The 25655-nt window shown below is 46.8% G+C and overlaps 1 protein-coding gene across 2 annotated transcripts in view; it reads right to left on the reverse strand.

Moving 5' to 3' along the window:
• MYEF2 (myelin expression factor 2) overlaps nucleotides 1-25655 on the reverse strand; it is a 534185-nt gene that overhangs the window by 388510 nt on the left and 120020 nt on the right. For both annotated transcript variants that reach the window (XM_044077583.1, XM_044077582.1), the window contains exon 6: nucleotides 17502-17699. In XM_044077583.1, the coding sequence (XP_043933518.1) occupies nucleotides 17502-17699 (198 nt within the window). The remainder of the gene's footprint in view (nucleotides 1-17501; nucleotides 17700-25655) is intronic.

Here is a 25655-nt window from a genome sequence, read left to right on the forward strand (position 1 = left end):
TTATCCCTCTTAGAAACTGTCTTAGCAAGGGATGCGATAACACAGGTGGGTCACAGTTGTAATTTGCTGAAATTGCTTAAGCGTGGATTTTAATGGAAGAATATGAGAGGCCACTATGAAACATTTCTGCCAAGTATTCTAATATCTGAGGTATGCTCAGCACTGATGCATCCTGGCCCTTGCTGGCATTCCAGATGATGAATCTCTTCCACTTGGCCGAATAGGTTTTTCTGGTGGAAGGTCTGCGTGCTTCCAGCAAGATTTCCTGAACTTTTTCGGAGAGGGAGTCATGGGTCAAGGTCATGGAACCCTCCAAGCTGTCAGCTGCAACGTTTGCAGGTTTTGATGAACTGTCCTGTAATTGCGTTGAGTTAGGAGCAGAGGCCATTGAGGCAAGGGCCACGGTTTGGTGAGTTATGCTCAGTAGCAAAGGATACCAGTGCTGCCTTGGCCAGTCTGGAGCCATCAGGATTCCTTTTGGTTGTTCTGCTTTGATCTTCAGTAACACCTTGGTCAGTAAAGGTAGAGGAGGGAATGCATAAATTGTTAGGGCATTCCAGCTGAAGGAAAGAGCATCCGTTCTCCAGGCTAGAGGATGGTGTGTCCTTGTGCAGAACCTTTCCAGGTGGTGATTGAGATGAGAAGCAAAGAGATCTATGTCCGGTCTTCCCCATGCAGTTGTTAGTTGTGAGAAAATGTGTGGATGTAGCACCCATTCGTGTGGATCCAAGAAATTTCTGCTCAACCTGTCCACCAGAACATTGTCCTTGCCCGGAACAAACTGGGACTGCAAGTGGATGTTCAGTTTCAGGGACTTTTCCCAAAGAGTCATTGTTAATCTGCAGAGGGGGTACAAGTGAGTGCCCCCTTGTTTGTTTATATACCACATGACAGTGGTGTTGCCTGTCCTTATTAGCAGATGACCTTGCTGAAGAGATTTTCCAAAGGCTTCTATTGCATGTATCACTGCCAACATCTCTTTTTGATTTATGTGCAGATGCATTTCCATGGGAGTCCATTGTCCTTGAATGCATCTGCCCTCCATGTGTGCCCCCCATCCATGGTCTGAGGCGTCTGTTGTAATGGTTTGACTTGTTTGAGCTTTGTTGAAAGGCATGCCTTCGTTTAACTGACTTGCTTGAGTCCACCACAAAAATTTCCTTTGCAGGCATGGAATGAGTGGTATTACGTCTTCTAGGTTGTGGCTGTGCTGAGACCACAAGCTTTTTAGGTACCATTGCAGCTTTCTCATGTGTAGTCTTGCCAGAGGGATCAGAAGAATGCAAGATGCCATGAATCCCAGGGTCTGCAGGGTCTTCTTTGTGGTCAGCTAGGTAAGCTTTGCTAGGTTTTTGAAGTAATTTGGTAAATGCCCTTGTTTCTCCTCTGTGAGGAAAGCCATTTGTGATTGTGTGTCCAGTTTTGCTCCTAGAAAAATAATCTTTTGGGATGGCAGTAGTCTTGATTTTTGAATGTTGACTGTGAATCCCAAAGCCTGTAGCAACTGAATGACATAATCCAAGTTTTTTGTCAAGGTTTGTTGTCTGCTTGTATGAGGCAGTCGTCCAGGTAAGGGTATATTTGAATCCCCTGGAGCCTGCAATGTGAAATACTGATGCCAGGCATTTCGTGAATACTCTGGGCACAGTAGATAAGCCAAACGGCAATGCTGAGAATTGATAATGCTCTGTTCCTGCAAGAAATCTGAGGCATCTTCTGCAACTGTGTCTGATTGGGACATGCAGGTATGCCTCCTTGAGGTCCAGAGTAACCAGCCAGGACCCCTTGCCCAGCATGGGAAGGAGTTGCTGTAACGTCAGCATTTTGAATTTTGGCACAATGAGAAAAGTGTTTAGAACGGACAAGTCCAGTATAGGCCTCCATTGGTTTTCTTTTCTTGGAACAAGGAACAGTCTTGAACAGAATCCCTGGCCTTGTTCCTGAGGAGGAACCTTTTCTATTGCTTTTATTTGTAACCGCTTTGAAACTTCTATGAGTGCCTCTGTCCTTTGATTTTGTGGCAGGTTTGGCATGCCTTGTCCCATTGGTAAGGTATTGAAGTGGAACCTGTAACCTTTGTCTATTATGTCCAGAATCCATTTGTCCTTGGTTAAAATGTGCCAGTTCTTTGAAAATAAGGATAATTTTCCGCCTAGAGGTGCTTCTCTTTGAGCCTTGGCAGGCGGAGTGAAAGTTAAGTCATTGTGATTGTCCCTGTAGTGCAGGTGAACTACCTGCGCCACTTCTCTGATTTGGTGGTTGCCATTGGCGGCCCCTGTAGGAGCCTCGGTATTGTCCTCTACCTCGAGCACGACTGTTTTTCCCCCTTTGAAACTTGTTAAGAGTCTGGAAAGGACCAATTCTTTGAAGGCCAATTCCTGCTGAATCTGGGTGGCTGAACCTGGAGGAAATCCTTGACTGTCTGTACTGATTTTGCTTTTTCCTCAATAGACTTCAACACATCCTGTGCATTAGCACCAAAAAGCTTCTGTTTTTCCAGAGGTGCATCCACGAGCTTTACTTTAACATGGTCTGGCAGTGGCTGTTCTTTCAACCAAGCATGTCTACGTATAACGGCCCCTGTCATAGCTGCCCTACATGAAGCTTCCAATGCATCATAACCACACTGAAGAAAATGATTGCTAACCTGCTGAGTATTATGAACCAAATCCTGCAATGCCTTTCTATCTATAGGCTCAGGAGAGGCTAACTTTCTGCAAATCATCCATTAAGTAATCCTGGTACTGAAACATATGAAAAAGGCAGTTGAGTGACCTCATGGCAAGGGTGGAAGAGGTATAAACTTTTTTGCCCCATCTCTCCAGGGACCTAGCTTCTCTGTCAGCGGGTTTTTGGCAGAGGAAGTAGCCACTCCTTTGGGGCCCTGTGAAATAGTTTCTAGATCCACAGAGTGGGCCTTAAAGAGATGCTTATGAGTTTCAGGGACCCTGTAATATCTGTCTGGCTTGACAGGAGCAGGAGGGAGAGAATTAGGGGAAGCACTGGAGTCAGAGAAAACATCATCCAGGACATCCAACCACTGGAGGGATAGCTAAATGCCTGTGCTGAGGTAAAGTACAGTTTTGTACCTACCATAAATGTAGATGTCCGAACTGGATAGCATCTGCAGTCATAACAACTGGGTTGTCCTGTCGTCAGGCAGCCCTTCAGTCGGCCGGATTCCAAAGTCCGGGTCCGGCTTCGGCTGATGTCGCACTTCACCCGACGTCATCTCTGTTGGTCTTCGGGTATAAAAGCATCAGCCGACGCCATTTTCCTCAGTGTTTCTTGCCCCAGATGCCAGTAGCCCTCTTGAAGGCTAAAATTTGGATAGATGCCAATGTTTCCAAAAAGATAGAGGTAAACACAAAAATAAGCATGTATGTACATATATACCAACAAATACACCATAAAAGACTCCCCCCCCCACCAGCTAGCAATTTGGAAGGTAAACACCCTAGGAGTATCACAGAGGGGAAGGAGGGAGGGTAATCCTGACTGCAGATGCTATCCAGTTCGGACATCTACATTTATGGTAGGTACAAAACTGTACTATGTCCTTCATGGATGCATCTGCAGTCATAACTGGGTAGAATACCATAGCCAACTAGGGGAGGAGGATAAAACTAGATTATGGTGTGTTTAGGATCCCTTGCAGTACAGCAGTGGCAAACCCTGCTCGGGATCTGGAATATAGAGGCAAATTATAATGCTTGGCAAATGTATACACGGAGGTCCAAGTAGCCGCCTCAATAATGTCTTTGGTTGCCACTCCTCGTAAGAAGGCTGTGGTAGTGGCTGTTGCCCTTGTAGAATGAGGTCTTATGTTCTGTGGAATTGGTTTTCCATGGAAGGAGTAACAGAATCGTATGCAATTTCCTATCCATTTGGAGATTGTCTGTTTGGAAATAGCTTTTCCTTCCCTTCCTGTTGCATAGGCTACAAAAAGTTGGTCAGTCTTTCTGCTACTTTTTGTTCTGTCCAAGTAGTAGCGTAGCTGTCTATGCACATCCAAAGTATGCAGTATTCTTTCCCCTGTGTTTTGTGGGTTGGGAAAGAAGGTAGGTAGGTGGATTGCCTGGTTTAAAGACACTCTGGATACCACCTTAGGCATAAATGTAGGATTAGTCCTCATGGACACTATCTTGGTGGAAGATTAGGAAGGGTTGCACTGCCATTAAGGCCTGTAGTTCTGAAACCCTCCTTGCTGAAGTAATTGCCAGTAGGAATGCAGTTTTCCATGACAGGTGTTGTAGGTCTGCTGTTGCTGCTGGTTCAAAGGGTGATAGTGTCAACTTTTCTAGCACAAAGTTTAAGTCCCAAGCTGGTAAAGGTAGTTTCCTTGGAGGTTTTACATTCTTGATTCCTCTGAGGAACTGCCTGAGCAAAGGGTGAAAAACAGGTGGATCAAAGCTGTATTCTGCTGAAATAGCTGATGCATGTATCTTGATGGAGGAGTAGGACAGGCCTGAATGAAGAAGTTCGCCAGATACTCCAGAATGTTAGGCATATCTACGTTTGACACATCTTTTCCTCTTTCAGTACTCCAACTGACAAACCTCTTTCATTTTCCAGCATAGTTTCTTCTTGTTGAAGGTCTGCGTGCTTCAAGAATAATGTCTAACTCTTTGGGAAAGTTCTGGATTAGCTGCTGCTATGTGATGTTCCATGCAGTCAGTTGCAACGTTTTTAGGTTTGGATGCATGATGTTGTAGTTGTTCTGAGTTAACATCAAAGGCATCAGGGGTATTGGCCACATATTGTTCCGAGACATGCTCCTCAGCAGTGGGTACCAGTGTTGTCTTGGCCAGTTTGGAGCTATTAGGATTATCCTTGGACGTTCTTCCTTGATTTTTAGTAATACCTTGTGTATCAAGGGAAGAGGTGGGAATGCATATGCTGTTAGGCCTTTCCAGCTGAAGGAGAGCGAATCCACTTTCCATGCTAGTGGGTGGAATGTCCTTGTGCAGAGTTCTTTGAGCTGGTGATTGAGAGGTGATGCGAATAGGTCTATGAGGCATTCCCCATTTCTTTGAGATGGTCTTGAAGATGTCCGGGTGCAGCTTCCATTCGTGGGCATCCGATGTGGTTCTACTTAATATGTCTGCTAGAGTATTCTCTTCCTGGTACAAATATTGCCTGTAACTGGATGTTGTAGCTGAGTGCCAGGGTCCACAGCTCCAAAGTCATTCTGCATAGGGGGTATGAATGAGTGCCTCCCTGTTTGTTGATGTACCACATGACTGTGGTGTTGTCTGTCCTTATCATCAACTGGCCCTCTGAGAAATGGTCTGAACTTTTGGATTGACAGTTTTACTGCCAGCATTTCTTTTAGGTTGATGTGCAGGTGAAGTTGATCCTGTGTCCACAATCCTTGCACGCATTTGTCCAGCATGTGTGCCCCCCATCCTAGGTCTGAAGCGTCTGTTGTGATAGTCTGGCTTGCTTGACATCTGCGAAAGGGTAGCCCTGGGTTTGACTGGCATGCCTGAGCCCACCATAGGAACTCCTGTTTTAAGCATGGAATTAGTGGGATTTCTGTTTCTAGGCTGTGTCTGTGTTGGGACCATAAATTCTTTAGGTACCACTGTAGTTTTCTCATATGTAGTCTGGCAAGTGGGACCAAGATTATGCATGATGCCATGAAGCCCAAGGCCTGCAGTACTTTTCTTGCTGTTAACTTGTTCAGTTTTGTTAGTGCCAAGAAGTAAAGAGGGTGTTCTTTTTGTTTTTCTGTAGTTAGGAATGCCATTTGTTTTACTGTGTCCAATTCCGCCCAAGAATGTACTTGTTTGGGATGGTATCAGCCTTGACTTTTGTAAATTGACTGTGTATCCCAGTGCTTGTAGCAAGTAAATGACCCTTTGTAAATCTGTTGTCAGCTTGCTTTTGTTGTCCCCTTGTAGCAGGCAGTCGTCCAGGTATGGGTAAATTTGAATTCCTGTAGTCTGCAATGGCGATTACTGATGCCAGGCATTTTGTGAATACTCTGGGCAGTAGATAAGCCAAAGGGCAATGCTGAGAATTGATAGTGCTCTGATCCTGCAAGAAATCTGAGGTATCTTCTGCAGATTGGTCGAATGGGGACGTGCAGGTATGCCTCCTTGAGATCTAGAGTTACCAGCCAGCACTCCTTGCCCAACATGGGAAGAAGTTGCTGTAGGGTCAGCATTTTGAATTTTGGGACAATGATGTAAGTATTTAAGGTGGACAGGTCCAGAATTGGTCTCCAACTTTTTTCCTTTCTTGGAACTAGGAATAATCTGGAGTAGAACCCCTTTCCTTGCTCTGCTGTTGGCACTCTTTCCACAGCTCTCATTTTTGCTAACTGCATTATCTGTTGTAGAGCCTCTGTTTTTTGATTTGGAGGTAGATTTGGCATTCCTCTTTTGACTGGTAAAGTGTGGAAGTGGAACCGGTAACCTTGATCTATGGTTTGTAAGATCCACTTGTTTTTTGTTATATAGTGCCAGTTCTTTGAAAATAAGGTTAACTTTCCGCCTAGAGGAGCTGCTATTTGTTCCCTGGTAGGCGGATTTAGGGTTAAGTCACTGTGGCTGTGTTGATGTAGTGGCAGAGGTGGTGTCTGTGCCTCTGTTGTTACCTTGCCACTGTCGTCCTCTGTAGGCACCTCCTCTGGATTGGTTTCTGCCTCTGGAACATCTATTCCTGCCCCTTTGAGATCTTGTGGAGTCAGGAAAGGACCAATTTTGGCAGGCCAGTTCCTGCTAAACCTGGGGGGTTGAACCTGCAAGAAATCTTTAACCGTTTGAACAGATTTTGCCTTTTCTTCCATTTTCTTCATAACCTGCTGGGCAGGTGTACCAAACAAACTTGTCTTATCCATAGGAGCATCTAGCAGCTTAGCTTTAACATGATCCGGTAAAGCTTGCTCCTTTAGCCAAGCAAGCCTTCTTATCACTGTGCCAGTCATGGCTGATCTAAATGAAGCCTCCAGTGCATCATAGCCACATTTTAAGGAATGGTTACTAACCTGTTGTATGTTATTTACCATTTCTAATACATATTTCTTATCAAGAGATTCATCAGTGGTTAGCTTTTTAGTTAACTGATCAAGCATAAACTCTTGGTATTGTATCATGTGAAACTGACAGTTTAAAGCTCTAGCTGACAGAGTAGCTGAAGTGTAGACCTTTTTCCCCATCTGTCTAATGACCTTGCTTCCCTTTCAGAAGGAATAGGGTTTTAGCTATGGTCGCTGCTACTGCCTTGGGACCCTGGGATATAGTTTCGGGTCTGCAAGTGGGGCCTTGTACAGGTGGTGATGAGTGTCTGGCACCCTGTAAAATCTGTCTGGTTTGGCAGGGGCTGGAGGTAAAGAATCTGGTGGAGCAGACATCATTGAAAGCATCATCCACTACAGAAAGAACAGGAGGTATAGCTAAGGGCCTGTGCTGTGGAAGGTGCAGAAAGGTCCTAAGTCTTTTTCTGGAGTCTGAAAATCCTGTTGCTGCCATTGGAACTGCTCTCGCATGGCATGTAAGGTTTCCCCAAAGGAGAATTCTTCTGGGGGGGAAGCAGCTGGAATGGATTCTTCAGCATCAGAGTCTTCAAAATTGGAGAAAGGAGCCTCTGGCTGGTCAGTTATGTCTGATTCATCGGCAGAATCATCAGAGGACACTGGCTCAGGGGGCTCTGCCCTAGGTCTCTTCTCTGGGGGCTGAGAGGCCCTGTCTGGGTGAGATTGAGATCCTCTAATTAATGAAATTAAATCTTCTGCCAGAGTAAGCATTTGAGAACTAGAGGAGGGCCTGGTAGTAGGGGGTTTAACAGGCACTGTTTTAGTAGTCTTGGCTGCTTTAGCCCTGGCGAAGGCCTTAATGGACATGGTTGCTGGAGGCCTAGCAGCACCACGTGCTGGGGTAGAGACATCCAAGGGGATGGTGTCCGATAAGTCAGTGGCAACCACCGTAGTGGATAAAATTTCTGAGGCCGATTCAAGGGTGGTAGCAGGGGCCTCAGTTGTAGAGATAGATTCAGCTGTACTTTGATCAGTTTTCTCGGTTTCGGCCGAAACAGAGACACTCGCGGTTTGCTTAACCATGGTTTCAGCCGAAACCGCGGACCGCGAGTGTCTGTCTTTATCTTTGCGTTTTTTGGTAAGATTGGGTAGTCTGAGGATCCGACGGCATAATGTACGCAAAATCAGAACCGAAAAACTGTTCAGCAAACTCCGACCAACGCCTAAGCGTTCGTCGGTTGAAGGAAGCACAGGCCGAACAGGCAGCTACGTCGTGGGCTGGGCCTAAACAAGGCAGACAATAAGAGTGGAAATCTTTATGAGGTATTTGTTTCCCACAGGTTAAACAATTATTAACTTTTTCTGACATCGGCTGAGGCAAGAAAGAGTCCCCAACGGGGTACTTAGATTTAGAAGTCTTCGAAGTAGTATTCGGTAGAAGTAATCTCTGGATCCGACCGGCACTTGCGAACAGCTTCTGCTTCGGGCGCCACGCGGCAAGAAAGACTGAGGAAAATGGCGTCGGCTGATGCTTTTGTACCCGAAGACCAACAGAGATGACGTCGGGTGAAGTGCGACATCAGCCGAAGCCGGACCCGGACTTTGGAATCCGGCCGACTGAAGGGCTGCCTGACGACAGGACAACCCAGTTGTTATGACTGCAGATGCATCCATGAAGGACATCTTAAAGAAGGTACGTAGCCTTTTCCTGGAATCAGAAAATTCCTGACCCTGCCACTGAAAATGTTCTCTCATGGAATGGAGAACTTCACTGAAAGAAATATCCTCTGGAGGAGAGGCGGAGGGAACTGATTCCTCAGCATCAAAGTCCTCATAGGCCTGGAAGGATTCCTCTTGGGTATCAGAGTGCTCTGAATCCCCAGAGGCTTCATCTGAAGAGAGGGTGTCTGCCTGCTCAGTTCTAGGCCTTTTTTCTGCAGGCGACTGAGAACCTCTGTCTGGGTGCGGCTGAGAACTTTTAGTTATGTACTCACCATAACTTCAGATGTTTGGGATCCATCTCGCCTACATTCTGACTGATGGGTTCGGAGCCGATCCCTCGGCTCCGATTCGGCACGCTTATGCTATAGAGCAAGGCCTCTAATTGGCTGAGCTATCTTTATCCCAGGATGCACCACCACTAATCCCCCAGATCTTGTTTGTCCGCATTCATGCACACATGCACAGCTTGTTTATATAACATTGTTAGATCTTTCAAGATGAAACAGGATTCGGACCTTCTGATATCCTCTGATCTCCAAGGAAGGGGGAAGGAGGGTGGGTTATTAAGAATGTAGGCGAGATGGATCCCAAACATCTTTAGTTATGGTGAGTACATAACTAAAAGATGTTGTGATCCTATCTCGCCTACATTCTGACTGATGGGCCAGCGTCCCTAGCACCTAAATCCCGGGTGGCTCATTGGAAAACACTCCTGAGCACTGTGGAACCAAATGAAGCTCGTCCTCTAGATGCCACATCTAATTTGTAGTGGGAAATGAAGGTGTGCGGGGAAGACCATGTAGCCGCAGCACAAATGTCACCAATAGCAAGCTTACAATGAAATGCTACCGAAGTAGCCATAGCCCTTGTAGAATGAGCCTTGACAGAGGTGGTAAGCTCTTTGTTAGAATAAATATAAGCTTGAGTAATACAGTCCCTGATCCATTTGGCAATAGTGACCTTTGTGACAGTGTTGCCAAATTTGTTTTCTGCAAAGGATACAAACTGATCTGTTTTCCTTGATTGTTTGGTCCTATCTAAATAAAAACGCAACTGTCTGTGGACATCTAGTGTGTGGAAAATAAACTCCGCTTTATTGGAGTATTTTGGGAAAAAAACTGGAAGCTCTAACGATTGTTGCAAGCATAAAGTAGAACAAACTTTAGGAACAAAAGAAGGATTTGGTCTGTCTGTATGAAAAACCAAGTACGGGGGTTTCACTGACAAAGCTTGAAGTTCTGAAACCCTTCTGGCTGAAGTAATCGCCACTAGAAAGGCCGTCTTCCATGATAGAAACTTTAGATCACAGGTAGCTGTCGGTTCAAAGGGAAAAGAAGTCAAGGCACCCAACACTATATCAAGATCCCATGGAGGTGCAGGATGAGAAATCGGAGGTCTTAATAGAGCAGCACCTTTCAAGAAGGTCTTACACAATCTGTTGCTCATTAAAGGTGGGTCTATGGATTCATGAAAATTAGAAATTGCTGCCAATTGTACTTTGATGGTAGAAACTGAAGAGCCTTGATTGAAGAGAGAGAAGTCAGGAATTTTAGTACTTCTGCCACGGGAGTAGAAATGGGGTCCAGGCCCCAGAGTTGAGCCCAAATAGCAAACCTTTTCCATTTGCTAGAATACAGTTTCTTTGTAGCAGACTTGTGGGCTGAAGATATGTGCACAACATCTGGATCCAGTGTAAGACTCCTGACTATCGTCGGAAGAGGAGCCAGGCCGTCAATTTTAAGGTGTGTAGGGACTGGTGTAATAGTCCCGACTGATGAATCAGTAGGTCTGGGACCTGGTCCAGGAACCATGGACCTTCCTGAGCATGTTTCCGAAGATAGGGAAACCACACTTGACGAGGCCAGTAAGGAGCAATTAAGATCATCTTGCTCCCTAAGAGAGATGCCTTTTGAATCACCCTGGGGAGGAGAGGAACTGGAGGGAAGGCATAAAGCAGGCCGGTAGGCCAAGGATGGACTAATGCGTCCATGGGGCTCTTCTCCGGAGCCGGGGTTAGGGAGAAAAATTCTTTGCACTTCGCATTCAGAGGAGTCGCGAAGAGGTCGCAACACGGAACTCCCCATTCGCTGAAAATCTGCCTTGTAACTGTCATATTCAGAGACCATTCGTGAAGTGAGAGGATGGTTCTGCTCAACCTGTCTGCTATGACATTGGACTTGCCCGGTATGCGAGTAGCCACTAGGAAGCGTTTGGTTGAGACTGCCCATTCCCAAACTCTCATGGCTTCTCTGCAAAGAGGATAGGATCTGGTCCCTCCCTGTTTGTTCAGGTACCAGACAACTGACATGTTGTCTGAGTGAACAGCAATTACGCCCTGAGGGAGATAATCGTGAAGGGCTTAAAGGGACAGGAGTACTGCCCTCATTTCTAGGATGTTGATGTGAAGAGGGGTCTCTTCCGGGTGCCATTTGCCTTGGACTGACCTGCCCAGGGAATGCCCCCCCCACCCCATCTGGGAGGCGTCCGTGGTCAAAGTGGCCGCCGGAGGAGGAAGAACAAAGGGTCGTCCCTGATCCAAATTGGAGGACACTAGCCACCAGCGAAGGTCCCGTTTGCAAGATTCTGTGATCCATATGAGGTGATTGAGAGGGAGTTCCTGAAAGGACCACTGTGTTGAAAGAAGCCACTGGAGGATTCTCATGTGCAACCTTGCCAAGGGAACTAGCAGAACCCAGGATCCCAATAGCTGCAGGACCATTCTGGCTGGGGCTTTGGACCTGGGGAGTAAGGCTCGAACTTGATTTTGAATGGTTTGAATTCTGTCTGTAGGTAGATAGACCCGCATCTGGTTTGAATCTCTCTCTACCCCTATGAATCTTATTCTTTGAGATGGCCGCAACACAGACTTTGGCCAATTGAAGGTGATTCCAAGGGAATTGCCCAGTGATATAGTGGCTTGTAGGCTCCATGAAAGTAGATGCTTGGAGGTGGCAGTTAGGAGCCAGTCGTCTAGGTACGGAAACACCTGGAATCCTAGACTTCTCAGGTGAGCAGTCACTACTGCCAAGCATTTGGTGAACACCCTGGGGGCTGTGGTGAGACCAAAGGGCAGCGCACGGAACTGAAAATGACTGCCTCCTAGGCTGAAGCGCAGATGTCTCCTGGACGTTTGATGTATTCCGATATGATAATACGCGTCCTTGAGATCTATGGAGCACATCCAAATACCCTTCTCCAACAATGGGAGAATACTTTTAGAGTGACCATTCGGAACTTGGACTTCCTGAATGGTTTAGGATGCTTAGGTCCAAAATGGGCCTCAAGTCCCCGGTCTTTTTTGGCACCAAAAAGAATCTTGAGTAAGTCCCTAATCCGATCTGGTCTGCAGGGACCGGTTGGATGACTCCTTTTTGCAGCAGCTTTGAAATTTCTGAGGCTGCGGTATCCCGTTGACTGGGTGGCGGGTCCGGGATTTTTTTGGACTGAGGGGAGAGGGTGAGAGAATGGGATGGAGTAACCTCCGGCGATAATCCGAAGCACCCATCGGTCCTGAGTGATCCCTTCCCAGGCCTTCAGGTGCTTCAAAAAACGACCCTCGACTGGCTCCAGAGCAGCACAGCCGGGCAATCCCTCAGGGACTATGAAAGGCTGAAGAGCCACGAAAGGACTCGCGGTCTCCAGTGTTGCGAGGGCCTCTGGGACGGCGTCTTCCGGATGAATTTCCCCCTCTGCCTCTGGAGGGGGAACCTTCCTGCTGAGAGGGTCAAGACTTCTGAGATCTACGGAACCACATCTTCCCTCCTCTTAGCCTTGGGATAAGGCCGAAAGGGAGTGGAAAATCGTGCCCCTACGGCAGTCAGTCTTACCCTCCTGTTCACAGCGGGTAAGTGTGTCTTTTACCTTGGGTCCAAACAGGGAGGACCCATCAAAGGGGGTGGCGTCGGCAAATGAAGACTTAAAGGCCTCCGCGAAATGACACAGGCGGAGCAAGGCTAGTCTCCGTAGAGCAATGCCTGTACCTGCCGCTCTACTCGCCCCTTCGGCCGCATACGAAATGAGCCTCATGGAAGAGTTCGAAATGGACGACATTGTAGCCAGCTGAGATCCAACCGTCTGGGCCAGCTCCTCAGGCAGGTTACCCAAGAGGGTATCTGATAGCTCCTTAATCAGATCCCTCTGAAATCTCGTAAAGTGTGTCAGGTAGTTCAAAGACCTCAGTGTAAAGGCCGCTGAACTAAAGGTGCGCTTACCGTACCGATCCATGCTCCTAGACTCCTTATTAGGAGGATGGACGGACGTAGAAGCCTCTGCTACATCTTGCTGGGTAGCAGTTGCCACCACCATAGCATCTACAGCCACACCTTTTGTAAGGAACTCTCTATCCGGGGGCGCAGAGAGAAATTTGTTCGGACGAGCGGGCACCGGTTCCACAGAGTCTGGGTGTTCCCACGCCCTTTGACAGATCAAATCCAAGAGCTCGAAGGGCGGAGACACCCAGGAGGCGGAGGGCTGAGCCCCGAAGGCCTTCAGGAACACCGACTCAGCAGAGGGAGGTTTGGACTGCCAGCCGCCTCGTTGTTTTAGGGCTTCTAGGATGTCTGCAAAGGAGACATCATCAGAGGACGACTTGGGGGACCCCTCTGCATCATCGAGATCAGTGTCAGATGTCAAAGACTCGTCAGGGGAGTCAACGTGCTTCCTCTTGCACGTTCTCTTCCTGGGATGTTCCTCCGAAGAGGCTTCAGAAGGACCTCCAGGAGGGGGAGAAACCCCAGCGGGGGTAACCTGAGGCCCAGTGGCTCCGCTGTCTACGGACAGGGGGACTGCCAACGACCCAGTCTCCAAACGTAGGGAAGGAGCTGGGGAAACTGTGGAGGTAGCCAAGGAAGATTTGGCTAAAGCACTCCTCATAGCCCTGAAGGCGGGACCACCAGAATCCTGGGTGGGTCCCCCCTCCGTGGCCACGACAGTGGACGGTACTCCCGCCGCACCAAGAGGGAGACTTGGGACCGAAAGCATCAATCCCGAAGCCTCCCCCCCCAGGGCCGAAGGAAGACGTCCGTGCACTGACCTCAGACCCAAGAGCCGGAGTAGGAGCAAGGGCCGGGCCCGACCCCAACACCTCCACTGGTTCCACCAGCACCTGCTCCAACGGTGCCGAAGCTGTTGGAGGAGGAAATACAGTAGGGGGTGGACCATCGGCTCCGAAGCCAAATGGGCTGGAGCCGAAACCATCTTTTGGAACACCGGAGACTGGAAGAGTCGAACGAGCACCCTGTCGATGTCCGAATCAGACATCTTGGATGATCGAGGATACCGATTGGGCCCGAACCGATTTCTCCATCGGCTCCGAAGGGCTCGGGGACCGGCTCCGAAATGACTCAATAATTATCGGCTCCGAGGAAACTTAAGGAAATTTCCCTCGGTGCCGATAAGGACTTCGGCTCAGAGGGGGAAGAGTCTGAGCCGATGACCCTTATCGGCTCCAATATCAGTGGAGCCGATGAGGGTGACCCGCCTCGATGCCCCACACCTCGGCTCGAAACCAGAGGGTCGAGGCTGGAGGCATCGAGGCAGACCGTTCCGACCTCGGCTCGGAAGTCCGTGGAGCCGATGGAGAAGTCTGCTTAATTTTCTTAGCGGTCGGTTCCGACTGACTGGTCGGAGCAGACGCTTTCCTCTTTTTAGAAGGAGACGGAGAGGAAGATAAAGCCTCCTCGAAGGAAGGCTTGATTAATCCTTTGAGGATTAATTAGTTTTTCCTCTCCTGGAGGACTCTGGAAGAAAACGCATGGCATACACTGCACGATTCTTGCAGATGTTTTGCACCTAGACAATAGACGCACGAGGAGTGGTCATCCGTAATGGACATTTTGAAGCCACACCTCGTGCACTTTTTAAACCCGGAGGGTTTATGCTCTTTAGACATAATCAGGCTAAAATAGATAACCACAAGTAAACAGCAAAGGGTTTGACACACAACCAAAATATATATGCCACTGGATTAGTGTTAAATATTTAAACTAAGAACTTTTTTTTTTTTTTTCACACAAGATTGAAAGAGAGAAAAAGAGGGTCAAGACCCTCTAACTTAAACGGGTACTTGACCCACACACAACTACTAAGGTAGCAGTAACCACAGGGGAAGGCCCCTCTAACTTAAACGGGAACCTTCTCTGACAGGAAAAAACACGAAAATTTCAACCAAATTCCACAAAAAACACTCGTACACAAAGAATAGCCGTTAAAACAGCTTTTGGTTTTAAATGAAGCAAATACTGACAGGAAAAAAGCCCAATAATAGTACTTAGCCCAGCCAATGTTGAGACCACGTCCAAGCTCTGTAAGCGGCAAACGAGATCTGGGGGATTAGTGGTGGTGCATCCTGGGATAAAGATAGCTCAGCCAATTAGAGGCCTCGCTCTATAGCATAAGCGTGCAGAGTCGGAGCAGAGGGATCGGCTCCGAACCCATCAGTAAGAATGTAGGCGAGATAGGATCACATAACATCCCCTGATAAGAGAGATTAGATCTGCAGCTAGAGAGTCATGATCTATCAGAAGGGCCCCGAGAAGTAGGTTTAGGATGGGCCTTGGCTAGGCTGGCAGCCTTAGCACGTGCAAAGGTCTTGATGGACATGGATACAGGAGGCCTAGCTGCCCCACGTGCAAGGGTAACTTTGTCCACAGGAATGGTGTTGGGTAGATCTAGAGCTTCGGTTTCTGGAGGAAAATCAACAACCGGCACCGGTGAAACCTCTGGGACCGAAGAACGCGGTAAAGCGTTTTAGTCGGCCTGGAGCGGCTGAATTACCGCTTCGCGAGTGCATCACTCGCGGAGGGTTTAGGCGTGACATCGGTGGATGACGCGGGCCAAGGATGTCGGTCCCGGTCCTTGAGTTTTTTGGTAGTTTGTGCTGTCGGTTGTTCAGACGGCATGATATAAGCGTAAGATTCGCCAAAAAAGTCTTCGGCAAATTCTGCCCGGCGCCTGAGTGTGCACTTATTAAAGCAAGCACAGGCAGCACAGGCCGAGATGTCGTGGTCTGGGCCCAGGCAAGGGAGGCAGTAAGAATGGAAGTCCTTATGAGGTATTTGTTTACCACAAGACAAACAATTAACTTTTTCAATTTTTTCTGACATCTGCTGAGGCAAGAAAAAATGTTCCCCAACGGGGTACTTAGCTTTAGATGACTTCGGTTAACTGAAAACACAGGAGCTCACAGACCGGCACTTGCGAACTGCTTCTGCTTCGGGCACCGCGCGGCAAGAAAGACTGAAGATGGCGTCGGCTGATGCCTTTATACCGCAGCCGCTCTGACGCAGGGGAGGAGGCGACATCAGCCGACGCCGGACCCAGACTTTGGAATCTGGCCGACTGAAGGGCTGCCTGAGGCAGGACAACCCATATGTCAGGACTGCAAATGCATTCTTGAAGGACATCTGTTTCACTCTTATTGCAGTTAACAAGTTTCCGACATCAACTGCCTGTACAAGAGATATTCAGCAGTACTTGGCAGGGTAAATGACAGTTCTGAGTCTGTGAAATGTCATACAAGAAAATAAATTTCTCAGTAAAGTACGCGAGAAGTTATGCTTAAAACAAGTGGGTAGGCTTCCCTTCCTTTGATCCTAAAAGGAAATGAAAGTTTATAGTACAAGCAAGTTTCCGGTACCCAAACAATACTGGTAACACTATAGGGGAAAAGAGGAACCAAAGGGTCAAGTTAAACTGTAGAAGGTAGAGTTTTCCTTTAGAGCATGCGCTAGCAGCTATTTGACATAAATGTTCCTATTAGGATGATTAAACTTCATTTGAAAATGTACAGAGTTGTGTATTAAGTTGGGGGTGTTTTTTCTCAATAAAAACCTTAAAGTCTTTTACAATGCAACAGGTTACAATGTTGGTCTTTTTGGCTTTTTCCGGTTAGGGGTCGCCACAGTGGAACTCCGGTCCACTAATGATTGGCAGTTAATTTTTATAGTGCTGAGTTGCCAGCCCGACGCCCAACCTTCAACGAAGGTATGTCAATTCACATGTTTGACAGGTTACAATGTGGACAAGAAAAACTGTATAAAGAATTAACCTGTTAAACATTAATGGGTGCATCATCACAAAAACTGGAAAGACATTTAAAAAAGCCACCACATATAATGGGGGGGGTAATTACTTCTTACTAAAATGAAGACATTTGAGTATCATCTTGGAATAGGAATGGTCTAACAGGCAAGAACAAAAGGGAAAGAATACTTATATGCAGAGTGCAATTAGCAATGCTACAAGACACAAATGAAAAGAACAGAGCATGTGAATATCAGTCTCACACTGCTTCAGTTTAAGCTATGTCTGCATGAAAGCTAGGGTAAGGCTTGTAACCCCACCAATAATGGGCAACTCTAAGGGGAGCACATGGCAGGGGGTGGGCAATAAATTTCACACAGTGATGCACTGAATGTATGCATGTACCAAAAGGGAGAACAAGTCAAGGTAAGATAAACACTTCTGCATTATTTAAAGAATAGGTTGTAGGTCATTAAATGGAGGGAGTGCCTATCAGCTGGAACTAGGACAAGGACACATGTTCCAGTGTGGAGGAGAAGCCAAGCTGACAGCTTGGTCAGAGTGTTCTTAATCACAGCCATGTAAGATGTCGCCCATGGTACCAGAGTTTTCTTTTTTGGGGGGAGGGGGCAGATTCTAGACTTGCTAAGGTGCACTCAACTCTGCAAACCAGAGACTGCAATATGTAAAGGGGGGGGGGGGTTAACATAGCAGCAAAATAACAAAGCTTCAAGCTTTACATACCTCAAACACACATTTTCACTCAAGTACTTACATTAGCAACAAAAACACTCGAACCCAGTCTGCCAGCTTGTAAAGCAGTTATTATATCTGGTGCAATCTTGGGATGGTTAACAAGGGCTGGTGGCAAATTCATTATAGGATGCCCCATGTCAGGTAGACTGCCACCTGAAAATGGCACTCCACCACCAGCACGCTGTAGAAATCTGCGAGCATTTTCTCCATCCGGATCCTAAAAACATAAAAAATTGTAAACAGCTTAAAAATGTACATGCAGTAAGTTTCTTTAAAATAAAAAAATAGTACATTGGAAAAACATGACTAATCTCTTCGGTTTTAACTACAGCCAATACAAAGCATTTTAGTTCAAATCTATCAAAATTAAACCAAACATTCAGCCTAAAGGCAGTAAGAAAATACAAAGTGAAAACAAAATTAAAAGCACAGATGCTACCTCACCAAACCTGACATATGACAAGGTAGTCTCAAGTTAAAGGTTTTCACTGGGGGGGGGTCTCAACACCAACAGAAGACTTTGGGTGGGAATGCTTCACAAATCACCAGCAATACTTCTCCATAGTAACCAGCACACCACATCTGCATGATGGCAGAAGTTGTCTCTCTATCCTCCTGTAGCAACTATCACCTACTATTCCCAACACAGCACTCAGTGGTGTTTCTACTGCATGCCTTCTTGCATGATTTATTTGTTCTGTACATTAAAGTGTAGCAAGAAATTGAGGGTAACCTTCTGTGCACGGATTGTGTATAAAGGTTAGTTTTGCATACTCAATTTTTTACAAACTGAGCAGACCGTTCTGTCTCCATTCATACTGTTAGAGAAAAGCTGGACCTGCCCAGTCAATTTCAGTTCTTAACAGGACTGCAAGCATAAGTATACCAAGGCCTCTGGTTACTGAAGAAAAGAGAAGCAGACTACTATGTAGGCAAAAAAAGAGGGAAGGAGGGAGAGAAAGACTGCAACAGTGAATACACAGCTACATTTATGATATATGTTTACACAACTGTAATATGTTCATATTTCACCGTTGCAACAACGACTTCTGGGATGATTCTCAAAGTGCAGATGAGAGTGGAAGGTAGATTAAGGAGAAAAAGAGGATGCCCTGCAACACTGCAGTGGCAAATACTGCTCAAGACTTGAAGACTGATAAAGTGGTAGTGTTTGGTAAAGGCATGCACAGATGACCAGGTAGTAGCTTCCAAAATGTCTTCGGTAGGTACTCCTTCCAGGAAGACAGCAGAGGTAGAAGTGGCCCTAGCACAGCGAGTTCTTACAGTTGAGTTTTTTTGCAATTATGGCTGTAACAAAAAGAAATACAGTGGGACATCCAGTTAGAGATACCTTGATTGTCACTGGCTCTGAAGGGAAACCAAAGGAAAAGTACAGTTTTGTACCTACCATAAATGTAGATGTCCGATAGATATGCAACTGCAGTCCTTACATATGGGTTTGTCCTGCCTCAGGCAGCCCTCGGTTGGCCGGATTCCAAAGTCTGGGTCCAGCGCCATGTCGCCTCCACCCAGACGTCAGACCGGCTGGGGTATAAAAACATCAGCAGACGCCATCTTCCTCAGTGTTTCTTGCCCCAGATGCCAGGTGCCCTCCAAGGAAGGCTAAATTTAGAACTGGATAAAAATTTCCAGACACACAATAGCAATAAACAGATACACCATAACAGATATCCCCAGCAAGTATAAAAGGGGGGAAGTGGACCCAATACACAGAGGGGTAGGAGGGAGGGAAAACCTGACTGCAGTTGCATATCTATCGGACATCTACATTTATGGTAGGTACAAAACTGTACTATGTCCTTCAAGAATGCAACTGCAGTCCTTGCATATGGGTAGAATACCATAGCCAAGCTGGGGGTGGTAGGCTCTAAGATAAGGATGGTGTAGCTAAAATGCCCTGCAGGACTGCCGAGGCAAAGCCTGCTCGGGATCTGGAATATAAAGGCAGGTTGTAGTGTTTGCAGAATGTATGCACGGAGCTCCATGTAGCAGCTTCTAGAATGTCCTTTGTAGCCACCCCTCTTAAGAAAGCTGTGGAGGTGACTGTAGCTCTGGTTGAGTGTGGCCTGACATTGGCTGGCATACCCTTTCCATGGAAAGGATAACAAAATCTGATGCAATGTCCAATCCATTTTGAAATTGTTTGGAAATTGCCTTTCCTTGCACTCCAGGAGCGTATGCTACAAACAACTGATCAGACTTTGTTGGCCTTTGTTCTGTCCAAGTAGTAGCGTAGCTGTCTGTGTATGTCCAGAGTGTGCAGCAGCTTTTCCCCTTTATTTTGAGGATTGGGGAAGTAGGCAGGTGAATTGCTCGATTTAGAGACAACCTGGATATCACTTTTGGCATAAAAGAAGGATTGGTTCTTAAAGAAACCCTGTCCTGATGAAAAATGAGGAATGGAGGTACTGCCATGAGGGCCTGTATCTCCGAAACTCTTCTTGCTGAGGTAATTGCCAACAGGAAAACTGTTTTCCAGGAGAGAAATTGCAATTCTGAAGATTCTGCTGGTTCAAACGGAGGAAGAGTTGATTTTTCCAACACGAAGTTGAGGTCCCATGCAGGCACTGGTGGTTTTCTAGGAGGTTTGATATTCTTTATCCCTCTTAGAAATTGTCTTAGCAAAGGATGTGAAAACAGGTGGATCAGTGTTGTATTTTGCTGAAATTGCTGAAGCGTGTATTTTTATGGAATAGGAAAGTCCATTATGCAGCATTTCTGCCAAGTATTCCAGTATCTGTGGGATGTTCATTACTGAGGCATCCTGTCCCCTGTTGGTATTCCAGATGTTGAATCTCTTCCATTTGGCCGAATAAGTCTTTCTGGTGGAAGGTCTGCGTTCTTCCAATAATATCTGTTGAACTTCCTTGGAGAGAGATATGGGGAGAAATCATGGAACCCTCCAAGCTGTCAGCTGCAGTGTTTGCAGGTTGGGATGAACCATCCTGTAATTGTGTTGAGTAAAGAGTAGAGGCCACTGAGGCAGGGGCCACGGCTTTGTGCGAGCTATGCTCCTTAGTAATGGGTACCAGTGCTGCTTTGGCCTCTGGAGCTATTAAAATGCCTTTCGGTTGCTCTGCTTTGATCTTCAGTAACACCTTGGTCATTAATGGTAAAGGTGGAAATGCATAGATTGTTAGAGAGTTCCACCTGAATGAGAGAGCATCTATTCTCCACGCTTGTGGATGGTGTGTCCTCGAGCAAAACCTTTTCAGATGATGATTGAGGTGGGAGGCAAAGAGATCTATGTCCGGCCTTCCCCATGCACGAGTTATTTGCGCAAAAATGTCTGGATGCAACACCCATTCGTGCGGGTCCAGGATGTTTCTGCTTAGACTGTCTGCCAGAACATTGTCCCTGCCCGGAACAAACTGGGATTGCAGCTGTATGTTCAGTTTCAGAGACTTTTCCCAAAGAGTCATTGTTAGTCTGCAAAGGGGGTAAGAATGAGTACCTCCCTGCTTGTTTATGTACCACATAACAGTGGTGTTGTCTGTCTTTATTAGCAGATGACCTTGTTGAAGATATTTTCAAAGGCCTCGATTGCATGAATCACTGCTAACATCTCTTTTCGATTGATGTGTAGATGTACTTCCTGGGGGGCCCATTGCCCTTGAATGCATCTGCCCTCCATGTGCACCCCCCATCCATGGTATGAGGCGTCTGTTGTAATGGTTTGGCTTGTTTGACGTTTGTTGAAAGGCATACCTTTAACTGGCTTGCTTGGGCCCACCACAAAAATTCCCTTTGTAGACATGGGATGAGTGGGATAATTGCTTCTAAGTCGTAGCTGTGTTGAGACCATAAACTTTTTAGGTACCATTGTAGTTCTCATGTGTAGTCTTGCCAGTGGAATCAGTAGAATGCAAGATGCCATGAAACCCAGGGCCTGCAGGATTTTCCTTGCAGTCATCTGGGTGAGCTTTGCTAGGCTTTTGAAGTAATGTGGTAATTGTTTGGCTCCTAGAAAAATTATTTGTTGGGATGGCTGTGGTCTTGATTTTTGTAAGTTGACAGTATCGCAAAGACTGTAGTAAGTGAATGACATAATTCAAGTTTTTTGTCAAGGCTTGTTTGCTGTCCGCTTGTATAAGGCAGTCGTCCAGGTAAGGGTATACTGGTATTCCCTGGAGTCTGCAGTGTGCAATTACTGAAGCCAGGCATTTCGTGAATACTCTGGGCGCAGCAGATAAGCCAAAAGGCAATGCTGAGAATTGATAATGCTCTGACCCTGCAAGAAATCTGAGGCATCTTCTGCAACTGCGTCTGATTGGGACATTCAGGTATGCCTCCTTGAGGTCCAGAGTAACCAGCCAAGACCCCTTGCCCAGCATGGGAAGGAGTTGCTGTAGCGTGAGCATTTTGAATTTTGGTACAATGAGAAAAGTGTTTAGAGCGGACAAGTCCAGTATAGGCCTCCATTGCTATTCTTTTCTTGGAACAAGGAACAGTCTTGAGTAAAATCCCTGGCCTTGTTCCTGAGGAGGGACCTTTTCTATTGCTTTGATTTGCATCAGCTTTGAAACTTGTTCGAATGCCTCTGCCCTTTGATTTTGTGGCAGGTTCGGCATGCCTTGTCTTGTTGGTAAAGTATGGAAGTGGAACCTGTAGCCTTGGTCTATTATGTCCAGAATCCATTTGTCCTTTGTTAAAATATGCCAATTATTTGAAAATAAGGATAATTTTCCACCTAAAGGTGCTTCTCTTTGAGCCTTGGTCGGCGGTGTCAGTCAAGTCATTGTGATTGTCCCTGTGGAGCAGGGGAAGTCCCTGCGCCACCTCTCATTACTCGGTTGCCATTGGCGTCCCCTGTAGGAGCCTCTGTATTGCCCTCTTCCTCGGGCACGCCTGTTTTTTCCTATTTGAAACAGGTCAGTGTCCGGAAAGGACCAATTCTTAGAAGGCCAATTCCTGCTGAACCTTTGTGGCTGAACCTGGAGGAAATCCTTGACCGTTTGCACTGATTTAGCCTTTTCCTCAATTGATTTCAACACATCCTGAGCATTAGCACCAAATAGCTTGTTCTTTTCCACAGGTGCATCTAGAAGCTTTACTTAAACATGATCTGGCAATGCCTGTTCTTTTAACCATGCATGTCTACGTATGACTGCCCCTGTCATGGCTGCTCTACATGAAGCTTTCAATGCATCATAGCCACACTGAAGAAAATGATTGCTAACCTGCTGTGTGTTATGGACCAAATCCTGCAAGGCCTTTCTTAAAGGCTCAGGAGAGGCTAACATTTTCTGCAAGTCATCCATCAAGAAATCCTGATACTGAAACATATGAAAAAGGCAATTGAGGGCCCTCATGGCAAGAGTGGTAGAGGTATAAACTTTTTTGCCCCACCTCTCCAGGGACCTATCTTCCCTGTCTGAGGGTAAAGGATTTTTGGCCGTGGATGTGGCCACCCCTTTGGGCCCCTGGGAAATAGTTTCTAGATCTACAGAATGGGCCTTATAGAAATGCTTGTGAGTTTCAGGAACCCTGTAGTATCTGTCTGGCTCGACAGGAGCAGGGGGGAGAGAATCAGGAGAAGCACTGGAGTCTGAGTACATATCATCCAGTACATCTAACACTGGAGGGATAGCTAAAGGCCTGTGTTGGGGAAGCTTAAGGAAGGTACGAAGCAGCTTCCTGGAGTCGGAGAATTCCTGACCTTGCCACTTAAAATGCTCTCTCATGGAGTGAAGAATTTCCCCAAAAGAAATATCCTCAGGAGGAGAGGCAGAAGGGATAGATTCCTCCGCATCCGAATCCTCGTAGGCCTGGAAGGACTCTTCCTGGGTATCTGAGTGATTGGAGTCACCAGAGGCTTCATCTGAAGAAAGGGTGTCTGTATGCTCAACCCTAGGCCTTTTGTCTGGAGGTGGCTGAGAACCTCTGTCAGGATGGGCCTGGGAGCCTCTGATTAAAGAAATTAAATCTGCAGCTAAAGTCATGATTTGCTTATCAGTAGTGGGCTGAGGCAAAGCTTTAGGAGGGTGAGACAGCCTGGCTGGCAGCCTTAGCACGGGTGTAGGCCTTGACAGACAGACATAAGGGGCCTAGCTGCCCCACGTGCTGGAGTAACCTTGTCCACCGGAATAGTCTCAGGCAAATCTTGGGTTTCAGTTTCTGGAGGAAAAACAACTGGCACCGGTGCAGTCTCCAGGGCCGGCGTGATCGGTAAAGCGGTGTAGTCTGTCTGGAGCGGTGGAACAACCGTCTCGGAAGACACCGATGCACTTGCGGAGTTTTTGGCGTGGTGTCGGTGGAAGTCGCGGGCCGAGAATGTCGGTCTTTCTGCTTTTTGGAAATGTGAGGTGTCGGTTGTTCCGACGACATGGTATAAGCGAATTTATCACCAAAAAAGTCTTCAGCAAACTCTGCCCAGCGCCTGAGTGTGCGCTTACTGAAGCAAGCACAGGCCGAGACGTCGTGGTCTGGGCCAAGGCAGGGGAGGCAGTAAGAATGGAAGTTCTTATGAGATATTTGTTTACCACAAGACAAACTTTTAGTTATGTACTTACCATAACTTTGGATGTATGGGATCCATCTCGCCTACATTCATAACTGATGGGTTCGGAGCCGATCCGTTGGCTCCGAGTCTGTCACTACACACTAGAATGAAGTCTCTCATTGGCTGGGCTACCCCTTATCCCATAATGCACCACACCTGCTTCCCCAGATCTTGTTTGTTCGCTTTCATACATACATACAGGCACAGAACACATACCAATAACTGTAACCAACTAGAGCCCTTCCAGAGGAGAGCTCAGCAAGACCAATGTTTCCTCCAAATCCAAAAGGTAGGGGGAAGGAGGGTGGGTAAGTATGAATGTAGGCGAGATGGATCCCATACATCCAAAGTTATGGTAAGTAAATAACTAAAAGATGTACTGGGATCCTATCTCACCTACATTCATAACTGATGGGACAGTGCCCCCAGCACCTAAAACCCTGGGTGGCTCACTGGAACACACTCCTGAGAATTGCGGAACCAAATGAAGCTCTACCTCGGGAAGCCACACCAAGCTTATAATGAGAAATGAAGGTGTGCGGAGAAGACCAAGTAGCAGCCGCACAGATATCTATTGAAACTTTGGAATGAAAAGCTACAGAGGTGGCCATAGCCCTGGTAGAATGAACTTTGATTGGGAAAGGTAACTCTTTGCCTGACTGGGAGTAAATGAAAGAGATGCAATCCTTAATCCATTTGGCAATTGTGGCTTTGGCAACTGGAAGACCTAACCTATTCTCCACAAAGGACACAAACAGTTGGTCAGATTTTCAAGTCTGAGTGGTCCTATCCAAGTAAAAACGCAGTTGCCTGTGAACATCCAACTGGTGGAAAGTATATTCCGCTCTATTACAAAAATTTGGGTAGAAAACTGGGAGCTCCAATGATTGCTGAATGCATAAAGGGGGTGCTACCTTAGGCAAAAAGGATGGATTCAATCTAAGGGAAACTGTCTCTGTGAAAGATCAAATAAGGAGGGGAAGAACAGAGCCTGAAGCTCTGAAACACGCTTAGCAGAAGTTATTGCCACTAGAAAAGCAGTTTTCCAAGATAGGAATTTTATATCACAAGTGGCTGCCGACTCAAAGGGACGGGCAGTTAAAGAGGCCAGAACCAAATTTAAGTCCCAAGGGGGCACGGGATGAGCCATAGGAGGCCTGAGGAGCCAGGCTCCTTTAAGAAAGGACTTGCACAGTCTGTTGGCCATTAAAGAAGGCTCTATAGAAACATGAAAATTAGATATAGCAGCCAGTTGAACTTTAAGTGTGGAGACTGAAGAGCCAGAAAGAAACGAAGCTAGAAATTCCAAGACCTGCGGAACTGGGGCCGTGAGAGGATCAATGCATCGCTGCTGGGCCCAACAAACAAATCTTTTCCATTTGTTGGAATACAGCTTAACGGTAGACGGCTTGTGGGAAGAAGATGTGCATCACTTCCGAAGAAAGAGAAAGATCCCTAACTAAGGATGGAAGTGGAGTAGCCAAGCAGCCAGTCGCAGCGACCGGAGGGACGGATGAGTGTGCCCCGACTGACTGGATAACAGATCCAACACTGGGTCCAGAATCTAAGGGCCCTGTACCGTATACTTCTGAAGAAAGGGGAACCAAACCTGACGGGGCCAATGTGGGGCGACCAAAATCATGTGGCACC

The sequence above is a fragment of the Protopterus annectens genome, chromosome 7.part0 (assembly GCF_019279795.1).
Source record: "Protopterus annectens isolate FY-2018-M chromosome 7.part0, PAN1.0, whole genome shotgun sequence".
NCBI classification, from domain to species: Eukaryota; Metazoa; Chordata; order Ceratodontiformes; family Protopteridae; genus Protopterus; species Protopterus annectens.